The sequence below is a fragment of the Aegilops tauschii genome, chromosome 3 (genome assembly GCF_002575655.3).
Source record: "Aegilops tauschii subsp. strangulata cultivar AL8/78 chromosome 3, Aet v6.0, whole genome shotgun sequence".
Lineage (NCBI taxonomy): Eukaryota > Viridiplantae > Streptophyta > Magnoliopsida > Poales > Poaceae > Aegilops > Aegilops tauschii.
The window spans coordinates 166,155,544-166,167,627 of NC_053037.3; the positions used below are offsets into that span (position 1 = coordinate 166,155,544).

Here is a 12,084-nt window from a genome sequence, read left to right on the forward strand (position 1 = left end):
CGCCGACACGCCTAGAGAAGAGGAGGGAGAGCCGTCCCCGCCGCCGCCGGCGCCGAGGGCTTTGCCCAGGGACGCCCTCCGGCGGCGGCGGGAGGAGGAGGGGGGAGGCGAGGGTGGCTGTCGGCGGTGGCTGGGGTTTCTCCCGAGCCGCCCGCGAGAGCGACACGGGAGTCGTAATCCACTCCCAAAAAGCCACGGACTTGATAACTAATAGCTCAATCCTCTCATGAACACATTGAGTTTCTTCATGAATCTCACATTGGTCATTACTTGCCTTTCTACAACCTCCATCACAATCCTCGAGGCCTGCGTGTTGGAGCTAGTGTGGTGTGATTGTAATGATTATTTTTCTGATTAATTAATATACACCATTTCAAAGAAAAACACTAACAGCTTGGTTTGAGATGGAAATGTCTCCCAGAAACCAAGCTGAATACATGTTCAGGGAGCACATGCGCTCCACAAGAAGAATAGCACCATAGGTAGATTGAAAATCTCTCTAGGCTTTTTCATGTATGCTACGCAAGCAGTGAGCGAAAGTACCTTTCTACATCTGGACTCAAATGCTTCAGGTGTGAACAGTAAAATCAAAAATAGAAAAAAAATCTGAAAAGAAATTTGTGGCATACTTTAAGAAATGTTTGTCGTGCATGCAAAATTTTATCACGGAATCACATTGATAAAAGTCATGGCAAAAAAAATCAGAGCTTCAAAATGCGTTTGAAAGTAACATCTTCAGAGCATCAATTTTGTTTTTTCTACCACACCTTGCACCAATGTGATTTCGTGATGAAATTTTGCATGCACAACACACATTTCTTCAAGTATGCCAAAAAAATCAGAGTTTTTTTATTTTAATGTTTACGCCAGGAGCATTTGAGGCAGGGTGTAGAAACTCCACGTCCCAATCACAATAGCTTTTCTCCGAAGCAACCATTACGAAGGGTAAACCAAAGCGTACCGATGCTAGCAACGCTTCAGGCATCATGTAATCCCGTTGCTCTTGTCGGCTGTATCAGCCTCTGTAAGGATCTACATGAACTTGTACTCCCTTTTGTGATGTTGGATTCTTAACGATTATGCAATAACAAATGTATATGTGCATCAATCCATGCCGAGGCCCGGGGCTTTATCCCTCTTTCCAGAAAAAATGGATGCAAAACCATGAACTGATTTACATCATTATGCATCAAGATACCTACAGGGTCCGGCTATTCCGTTTAAACTGCCCAAAACCTAAGGCGAACCTTCTTATGAACTTTATCCCTATCACAAGATCATCACTCATAGGAGCAAGGGTAATCATCTCACAACTACAACATAAACACACAGCTAATCTTACATTCCCAAGAAACGCAACAATAACCTTGCTGACACCAACATGCGGATGACAAGATTTTACAATTAACTCAACATGCATCTATCTTTGGTTTTGATCTGTGGCTAGATTGCTTGTAGCGGATGATGCTGGCGCCCTTCCGTTGGCCACCCCATTTTCCACTGGAGCAGGCGTCCCCCACTTCCCGTCGGACTCCAACGGCTCCATCACTTTAACGGATCCATCTGAAAGCCCGACTGCGAATTGATTTGGTTCTTGGGGGTGTGCAGCGACAACAAAAGGGTAAACGGGTGGATTGCTGGAGCCAAGAGAGGTATGGTTGTTAGATCATATAAGAAGCATGTAAGAGCAGTAAAGTATTGCCACAATCTGAAACTTATAGTGGAATGGAAATTCAAAAATACAAATGTCATAGTTTCTTGTCTATGTCTATTGCACTTTACACTAGATATCCAATGATTAGGCTTGTATTTACGTAAATGGTTAATGGACGTCAACAGTCAACGCCCATCCCACGTGTTTCCCACAATAATGTCAAGACATTGGTGATTACCTATCTTACATTGCATCGGTCATCAACTAAACCCTGCCTTCGTGTATTACCTTGCTCTTGAAACCAGGAAGCTAGGTCTTACAAAGTTGAGTACTCATTAAGCCAGTCCACCAATACCAAAACTTGAACGAATAAAAATGCCAGTAAATACACCTCGACATTAGCCAATCAACATGTAGCTGATGATCTTACCCACCAACAATTTCTACACTGGCTTGTTCTTAACAAGCTCAAAGCACACATGTTCTTTTTTCTTTCTTAACTTAAAAGTTTGCATGAAAAATATAATGGGTTAAATGTTTCTGAGACTGGAGTTTGGAATTTTGTTGTTATTAATACATTAAATATTCATTGATTTCCCCAAATATATGTATTTCCATAATATCCGATGCAATTCCATACTGAAAATTTGCTTGCTGATCAGTTATCGGATGGTTATAATCTTTCAGAGGGCAAATGAAAATCAAAATGTAGCAGCACTCAGAATTTGTGGCATGATGTTCAGGCGAATATTGTGCAACCAATGTACAAAAAGAGATTACCTGTTTATGGCTGTCGTAGACATGTAAGCAGATGATGCAATTCGGCATCGTAATCTCAAGTTATCCGCATCAAAGATGGCAACATTACCATCAGTAAAAGCAGCAAAAACTAGTTGGCTATTGCACGAGTACGATGCGTGTGATATGGCAGCTGACAAAGTGCCCTGAGGTATCCACTGAAACAAGATCGAGAAAGAGATTATTAACAGACACAGACAGTAACAAAATGTTTCCATCAAATATATGATATGCTACCTGGTAGATTCTCTCCATCTTGGACGCATCATAAATAGCTATCTGAGTCTCATGGACTACTAACAAGCGATTTTGGTCAGAATTAAACTGAACCCTTGTGTCTCCTGATGGAGTCTTCCCAGCTGGCATTTGTATAGCGACCGATTTCTTCTTTTCCCAAGAATCGGTGGCCCACACACATAACTGCAAAATGAGGACAGTAAATGACTGACCAATGAAAATGCAAAAATAGAAAGGGTGTCATTAGTAGTAACCTGTGCATCAGCGCCAGAAGAAACAAGTATATGCAAGCTGTTGGAGAAGGCCAATCCGGTTATCCTCTTTTGATGTCCTTTGAGTCTAATTTTGACCTGAAAAGGTAAAAAGCTCAATACAGCAGCAAAGCAGTGATTCAATAACTTGATAATCTGTGGCAGTTTTTAAGTTTTAGTACCTCATCTACCCTGACATTGTATATGTGGATGGTTGAATCTTCCATTCCAATTGCTATGATGTTATTATCTTGAGGGTGAAATGCTAAAAAGGTCGATGCTGGTGGAGGTGGCATGAATGTTGTCATCACCTGTAGGAAAGATGCTGTTAATGTTTCAGCAAAATGCACCTTATTCTTGATTTAAAGAGGGGATACAGCACACAGTACAAAGGCCTCATGGGCCACCCCAGAAATTGGACCTGATTGGCCCATCCATATACAACATACTATATACTTACTTAAGACCTACAGATGCATCATTCAAAATTCCTGAAGTTTTGAAATACATCCAAATAAAATAACTAAAATTACCTTAAATGTCATCATATTAAACAATGAGACCTTTCCACCACATGCAGACATCACATAAGAATCATTCTTGGAGAGTGCAATGCATGGGACTGACTCCTCAGGAGGTGTTTCTCCGATATCATTTGCCATGACAAGGCCACTGTTTGGTTGCCAATGCTGTGGCACAACACTAGCCGTGGCCTGTTCAGATGAAAGGAAAATTTTATACAACAATCTGAATTAACCTAAACACAAGGAATCAATAGAAAAAATATATATACCTTCCCACTTGGATTCTGCTCATTTCGGTTCCATTTCCACAGCCTTTGAATGGCATTAGACCCTAGTGCTAACAAACCGACACCAGAATTTGTGTACAGAAGTCTGACAACCTGCATATGTTGGTAAGCTTCTCAGAAATTTCGTGATGAAAAAGTACAAACACACAATCAAGAATAAGATGGACCGAACCTTGCTGGTTTGGTCTGGAGTTTCTGGCAATGTAGCTACACGGAATTGCTGGGGATTTAGAACTTCCATCAGCTCCCAAGGTTTGGCTTTATCAGGTTTTTCTTCTGAGATTCTTGGCTTTATATCTATGCTTCTAGATGCTGGATCAGCGCCATTCTATCATAATCATGATTAAGTAAGATTGCATTGTTGTTGATAAGGTAAGCATAGAGGCATTAAAACATATGAAACTTATCAAAGTCTACTTTCTTCTGGATCAGCATACCAGTATAGGAGATGGCTTTGCAGGAGAGTTCCTGTCTAAGTTATCCATTCGGCCAATGTTAGGAGAGATGCCCGCAACAACAGGAGCACCTGAGACCTATTAATTCGACACTCAAGGTTAGAAACTTTCTGAAAACTACGCCCGCAATCTGTCATGACAATAGCAGGCAGGAATACATGTGCTTACCTTCATCGCAGAAGCTTCATATGGCGACCTAAACGCCTCGAAAGGCCTGTTCCCAAAAGCCCGTAAAGATCTGAGCCCATCAGAATTTGCAAGTATCTTAAAACCATTGTCTACAGTAGTAACAGCAAGAAGATTCCCTTCTTTATTGAACCTTAACCGGGGAAGGCCCTGTTAGAATGTACAGAGGTTAGATTACTAAATGGAGAAAAGGTTGGCAAATATAATAGGGAACAGAGACTAACTGGCAAGCCTCCGTCGGCATCAATAAAGGTAAGCATGTTGGTGTTATCAACATCCCAAAATTTAATTTGGTTATCTTCCCCGGCAGCTAAAATGTGATTCTGAGCTGTATCAAACTGCACGACACCCTGCACTACACCAGATGCCTTTTTGCGGAATCCAGAATATGTTCTCTTGATAGATCCTTCGCTTTCGTTCCACTCGACCAAATGTGAGTCCCCCTCTTTGCTTGTTCCGCATGAGAACAACCTTCAAATAATCGACAAGTAAAATATTACATCTAGAATAACTCAAAACAATTCTAGTGAGCAAAATAACACATCATGTTTACCTAGTTCCATCGGCACTATAAAGCATTGTAGTACACCATTTTCCTGGAGCATCATAGTCCACCCTAGATCCCGCATTGTCATAAAGCCATGCCTTAATTTTCCCATCAATGGAAGTTGAGAAAATAAACTGTAGGGAACACAATAAAATTGTGTATCAGTACATCAGAAAAACGCTTAAGTGCTTGAAAATGCCATGCACCCATAAACCTCACTCAGTTCACAAAGTACAGGCATCATCCATAATGGCTCATACTGCCTCAATTCAAATTAAAGTTGAGTACACTTTTGCGGCATATATAAGGAGCAACCACAGATATCATCATTGCATTCGAAGTGTTGATGCCTAAATATTCTATTCAAACAACATACCTGAATAGTCTCTTTGTGGTGAGGGCAAATAGAATACACAGGTGCCTCGTGCCCTTCAAACGAATATATTTTCTGTCCATGCATATCCCAGACCTACAAAATGGAAAGGAAGTTACAGAAGACCAGGCCTGGGGACAATGAAATAGATGATAACCATTTACGACAAGTCAAATACCCTTATCAGCTTGTCATCTCCGCAAGTGACAACACAGAGTTGCTTATTTGGCCGGGAGAATGCTATGTCATTAACTCCTCCAGAATGAGCCTCAATCTGACATGAAAAATAAATGATTTAGTAACAAAAGTCATTTAATAAAATATCAAATGTAACATCTATAAAATTGAATTTCAATGCGGAATTAGAAGTTCTACAAACCTCTAAAACTTGGCGTGCTTCATTTGGTTGTTGGTATGCGTACAGATGGATCAAATGTTTTGCGAATGCAACTCCTAAAAACCAAAAAAGAGGAAGCTTAAGCAACAATGGAGCACAATATGGGGAACTTAAGCAACAATGGAGTGCAATGCAGAGTTACTGACTGAAGATTGAATATTAGCACTAACCAATCAAGTCTCCATCAGGGCTCCATGTAACTCGATTAATGGGCATGGAAGAGTCTTTAGCCAAGACACTCTTTTCTCATAAGAGGTAAAATAGTCAGGCACATATATAATATCAAAACATGTAGACACTTGCAAACAAGTACAAGACTACAAGTAAAAGCAAACAGGAGTAAATTACGTTCAGAACTTCAACTTGTTTGAGATCTCAGTTACCTGAAATTGTGCTGAACATGCTTGCATGTCCCAAATTTTGAAGGGCTTTGAGACCAGCCTCTCACGCAGACCAATCTCCCAAAGTGTAAATTCACCATTAGCAGATCCAACTATTGAGCAGTAAATAAGATGAGAAAATCAATAAGGTGTTGTTCGAAGATTTGCCCAAACCACATGAGACACCTTTTGTACTTGCCAAGTTGGTACTACATCATTTTTTTTAAGATAAGAGTAAATGAGGAATCTTAATTGTACCTAGTAGTAGTGTATGACGAGAAGGATGAAAGTCCATGCTAGTTACATTAGATCCCTGTGATAATGTGCACGCCACTGTCCTAGGAAGGTCATCCAATGACCATGAAGGTTGAGGAGTAGGTGCAGGATAGGTGGCCTGCAAATAAGTACGGATAATTTTCTTTAGCTCATGCAAAATGCACCGTGGTCGTAAATCTTGACTCAGTGCAACATTACCTCATCAATACCATGTCCAGCGGGCCTCAATCGCTTCATTAGTTGCTCAGATTCTGCACTTTGATAGTCTGATATAGCTGGGCGTTTCATCATGCCTGGGAAAATAATGTACTGTGAAGTATAGAACTGAGGTCATAGGACAACCAAACACATAATACATTTCCCATCACAACAAACAAAATGGCAATAATAAAACTACATGTTCATTTTTGTTGCCATGAAGAACTAAAGCTCTACATCCTGAAAGAACTAAGCCAGGACTGTTAAGTTAATCTCATAAAGTAACTGTATACCATTGATCCATTATACTCCTTGATATACTCCCTCCGTTCCTAAATATAAGTCTTTTTAGATATTTCAAATGGAATACAACATACGGATGTATGTAGACATATTTTAGAGTGTAGATTCACTCATTTTACTCCGTACGTAGTCACTTGGTGGAATCTCTAGAAAGACTTATATTTGGGAACGGAGGGAGTACAAGTCAATATGAAGTATTACATATACATAAAAGGGGCCTTGGAGAAGAGAGAAAAGTACTATACATATATCGCCCTACAAAACAGAAACTACATGACGGAGGTAATAACAACAGTGGCATGTATGTGATCATCTCAGTACAGAATCACACACATGAAGAGCATAATGCTCCAAAGATGAACTGGCATAAAGTATATGGCACACCAAACTCTGCATTGAAAATAACTTATTGCTCTAGTTTATCGTGTAATTATTTCATTGTAGATTCGTTACTTCTCACAACATTGTTACTTTCGACACACAGAGGCGAGAATAGGTAGAAGGATCTGCCATTTTTCAAGAAGGTAAGTGGGGACTTAAACCCAAGAACCCAACAACAACAACCTTGTGCTTAACCACTAGGTAACACGGATGTCCCTTCTTAATTGCATATAAATGTCTGATTTACGAATCCATGCATTCTAATCAGTTGAGACCAAGATAACAGTGCATGTTTCTAAGATACAAATTAACAACCCATTCCCTCTCCAAAAATAACTTCCTGATTGCAAAAACGAGAATAAAATCCTAATAACACCACAAGACATGCAGACTAATGGATCTGTGTTTGCGCTCTGGCAACAACAACAATGGTAATGAAGACTGGCAAACTTGAAAGAATATTTAGCATGAATATAACAGCAGAAATATTTATTGACTTGTCTTAACAAGGAAACTTTATTCGAGACCTTCCCCATAAAACCATTGCAAGGGTACTCTGTGGAGAATGCTTAGCATTGGATACAATTGCAGAAAGACTAATTAGGGCTACAACGGTCAAGGTAACTGCAACTCCAACGAAATAGAAGTGCCCAACCACCAATTGCACAGACTGATTGCAAGGATCATCTCATAACTCATATTTCTTGTTCAGCAAATCTTAAGTTTTCATTAAAAATCAACACCAGATTTTTTTTATAAAAAAATTGTCATTTTTAAAAAAAAAATAACCAGAAAGCCAAGTATGTCAACTATGTTTACAGATTATGCTTGAATATGCCATCCCTAGTGAGAGAAAAGGTATGCATAACCAGATGGACAGGTTTAGGTCAGAGGAAGATTACAAGGGGAGTGTTTTTTTATTTTGAACTGCAAGGGGAGTGTATTAGTACCAACATCTTCTGTACGTAAAAAGGTAAAACTCCAGACATAAGACGTGTTAGTTATTATCAACTAGCGAAGTATCAAGTTTGGTTCAAAGATGTGTAAAACAAGCCACTCGATGCATGTCAACAGAAAGGCACAAGTTTACCACAATACCTTGATTTGGTGGAACAGACATTGATGATGCTGCCACAGCAGCAGACTGAATGGATGAAGAAACAGCAGCACTTGTCATCCAACCAGCTAAAGATGGACCGGCAGGAGGAGGAGGCTGGAATGGCTGCGTTAATGAACATACTGGATGTTAGTAAACTATAAGGATCATAAAACGCACATAAGCAGGAAATGATATTATAGAGAGTACATACAGCATGGCCTGTGAGTGGCTGGTATGCTGCACCAGCCTTCGGAACAGCTGCCAATGGTACAGATACAGGAGATGTACGTGCTCCATTGGGAGGAGAGCAAGTGTGATCCGTGAATAATGTCTTGATATCTGGATTTGGCCGAGGGTTCTTACAAAGTTGATGCTGCCAGTTTAAGCTGCACATGTTCTCAAGGAATTATGAAACATGAAAACAGACTCAGATAGCATAACACCATTAGATTATTTAGTCCAAACCTTTGGTTAATTAAAGTCCGCAAACGGGATGCTTTAAGGGTTGGAAAGACAAGTTTTTCCCGGAAAAGGGGATTTGCTTCGATTAGTTTTTTTAGCTCAATCAGCATAATACTGCGAGCAGATTTTGTATCCCCATACTTAGATAGCTGTTCATTTTCCCTGCAGGAAAATAGCAAACTGTAAATGATTTGAGCTAATTTACAGAGAATAGTAAAACCAAAATACTGATAATATATACATAAACAAATTAGATTGATGAAAAAGGCACACACATACCACATAAATTGTTAAAAGCAACAGTTCAGGAATGCCACCACACTCAAGAACAAGAATTTACAAATCATAACTAAGTACTACATGTGGACCCTGGTTAGTAATGTTTTCCAAGTAGCCATCTTATAATAACCCCTTGTATTGTTTCAAGTAGCCATGTGCGCCCATGTCATTTAGTAGATAATAACTGGATTATCAAAGTGTTAACAGGTCGATGCAGTTGCCCTGCCTGTAAGCTCAGTCAGCTAAAAGTTTCATTTTAATCCATGATATGACAAAAAAATATGAACGATGTGATTGCAGACAAAATGAAACCGCGCCAAGCGTAGAAGTTCAATACTATATAAGTTAAAATATCAAGAAAGATATTTGAATTTGTGTTTCAACAGTCCGAAGCAATTGAAGATCCAAGCACTTTCCTAAACGACCAACTATATCATTTTCCACTGTATTACTGGTAACAGATTAGTGAGGAACCATATAACACAAACATCAATTACAAGAAGCTTCCAGGATGGCTTACACATAAAGAAAAGGAAAAAACAGACAATAAAGATAACATGGGGTAGGAAAAAAGAACCTGAAATTCTCAAGAGTGAGAAGCTGTGTTATCTCTTTATATAACTCCTCATTGAATGTCGAGAAGACTTTAAGATCCTTGACAAGAATATCTACCGCCTTCGCTCTATCATGCCTGTTAGAAATTATTACAGCAAATTAGTAAACTTTAGTTTCAACCAATGCCAAAAAGAGGGGACAGGAAACCCCTGATCCTTTTCAGAGTGGGGTACAAATCCACAAGAAATGCAAGAATATTACCTATCAAGCGCTTCCAAATACTTCTGCTTCCTGATCTCAAAGAAGATCTTCATCGAATACCTATTGTCGTCCACCTTGGTGAAACCTGAGAGATACCTTTCCACCTCATCCCACTCCCCAGCATGGACCTTCTCCTCAAAGTACTTGACGTTGAAGTAAAAGCCCGACTCTTGTTCAAGCCTGCAGCATCATGCATCATCAAAATCACATAAATTGATTGCAATACTCCATTTACTGATGTTTTACTCGGAAAAGGCGCCGCACAGGAGACAACAATGCCACGCAATCACTGGACTAACTACTTTTTTTATCTGGACTAACCACACTTGATCTAGAAGATCTCACTTTCTACGAATTGAAGTGGCCGGCAGAGAAGAGAAGGAAATAGTCTAAGTTACGGCAGAAAAAAAACTGGTAGCTCATTATTATTTGCGCACGCTGAAGGAAAAAGAAACAAGAGGAAAAAGACACGACTCACGCGATCGCGAAATTTCAAATCTACCCCTGAACTGCCCAACTAAAAGGGAAAATTGCGGTAGAGACTAAGCGAATCCATTTTGACTAAACTAGATTAAAGAACAATTATCACGGAGAAAAAAAAGGTAAGAACGACCTAACACGAAACTTCGCAGGAATTTACCGCGCGTACGGAACAGATCAAACGGAGCAAAAGTAATAAAAGGAAATAAACATTTCTCCCCATGAACTCAAAACCCAAAACAAAGTAGTACTACTAGACGAGAGAAAAAACACCCGGAGATTTATTTCGGGGAAATCGCGAAAAGGAAGAAAAAAATCACAGCGCACCGAAACAAATCCCTAGGGGCTGGCTTCTGGAGCCCAGCCAGCCACCAACCGAGAGAGAGAGAAAAAAAACAGCCCACGGGCCGGCAGGGGAGGAGAGAGACGGCGGCAGGGTACCGACTTGTGCACGGTCTCCTTGAACTTCTCCTCGTCGAGGAACTGGAGGATGAGGAAGACGAGCTCGCGGCTGAGGGACGACATGGCGCCCGCGCCGCCACCCAGGAGCTCGATCTGGCCCGCCGCCGGCGCTCGCGCGGGCTCGGAGGGAGCGGGCGAATTCTAGGGTTCCGCCGGCGTCGTCGCCGCCCCTCTCGTGAGGAGAGAGAGATGGAGAGATGGGTGGGGGGAGAGAGAGACGGAGAGATGTGGAGGGAGGAGGAGACGGATGCAGAGGGAGAGAGAGAAACTTTAGTCTCGCTTTCTTCGATGCGTTGCAGACCTCTCGCCCTTTTCTCTCTCCCCACGCCACCCCCACTGGCTTATCTGCGATACGCGACACGTCGTATCGATATGCGCGAGTGCTTATGGATACGCTGGGGGTCTTATATGAGAGGCTGGGAGAAGCGGAATCGAAGGGCGTGGGATTAAATCGGGTGGATATTCGTGAGCTGGCGTCCGGTCGTGAGGGCGACGTGGGCGCGAGACGAGTCGGGTGCCCGTGGATCGCGACGCAAGAGCCTGCCGCCACACGACACGACACGATACGAGACGAGACGAGACGTTGGTTCCTTAAACCGCGATACGAGTGGACGGTCTCTCGGATCGGTTTTGCGTAGCGTGGACAGGGTAGTTAATGGCGTACCACCGACTGACTGAATGGGGTGACGTGTATTGATCGTGCACTATCCAACCAGCAGGTACTGAAACTCATCTCGATTTGTGAAATTGATCGGCCATATGTGTCTCCAACCAATCCGTTTGACTTGGTTTTCTCAGTTTGACCGAGTGAATGCAAAAAATGTTGAAAACTGTTTCATCCTCTACTTCTCTCGCTATACCATGCTTCACTCAAATCTTTGATTTCCAAAATAATCCAGATCTATTATCAAAGCTCAGCGGAAGTATAAAACGTCTTGAACATAATAAAAATTACATTAAGATTCCATTCCAAGATCCCCAAGCAACCACTACCGCCGCCAGAACAAGCCGCCGACGCGCTACTGTCGCCTCTTCCCTACCGGAGCCGGCTTGACCTTGTCGATGACAGCCGGGAAGTCTTCGTGCACGTGCTCCTAAAGACCAGCGCCCTGGAGCCGTAGTCGTCGCCGTTGAACCCGCACATAGATCTGAAGTATCTAACACCAAATCTCGCCGTAAGCAAGAAACCTAACCTCACCTCCCGAAAGAGACGACAGGAATCTATGCCGGAGCTCCATC

At 41.5% G+C, this 12,084-nt stretch overlaps 1 protein-coding gene across 1 annotated transcript; it reads right to left on the reverse strand.

The window, feature by feature from the left end:
• Nucleotides 1-1,138: 1,138 nt before the first annotated feature.
• On the reverse strand, nt 1,139-11,262 carry LOC109774533 (protein TPR1). The gene is made up of 25 exons (XM_020333271.4): nt 10,829-11,262; nt 9,904-10,083; nt 9,665-9,778; nt 8,812-8,970; nt 8,558-8,732; nt 8,346-8,469; nt 6,564-6,658; nt 6,348-6,483; nt 6,093-6,202; nt 5,880-5,949; nt 5,692-5,765; nt 5,491-5,586; nt 5,316-5,408; nt 4,946-5,073; nt 4,617-4,863; nt 4,375-4,542; nt 4,189-4,284; nt 3,924-4,079; nt 3,734-3,844; nt 3,474-3,653; nt 3,123-3,251; nt 2,944-3,039; nt 2,690-2,872; nt 2,435-2,610; nt 1,139-1,637 (listed from the first exon to the last, which is right to left on the reverse strand). The coding sequence occupies exons 1-25, from the start codon at nt 10,906-10,908 to the stop codon at nt 1,421-1,423; spliced, it is 3,393 nt and encodes a 1,130-aa protein (XP_020188860.1). The 5' UTR covers nt 10,909-11,262; the 3' UTR covers nt 1,139-1,420.
• Nucleotides 11,263-12,084: the final 822 nt, after the last annotated feature.

Coding starts and splice junctions, on each gene's coding strand:
- LOC109774533 (XM_020333271.4), bottom strand. CDS start 10,908: ATGTCGTCCCTCAGCCGCGAGCTCGTCTTCCTCATCCTCCAGTTCCTC. Junction 6,203..6,347: donor TCGTCATACACTACTACTAG/GTACAATTAAGA, acceptor ACTGCTCAATAG/TTGGATCTGCTAATGGTGAA. Junction 4,864..4,945: donor TATAGTGCCGATGGAACTAG/GTAAACATGATG, acceptor GATTATTTGAAG/GTTGTTCTCATGCGGAACAA.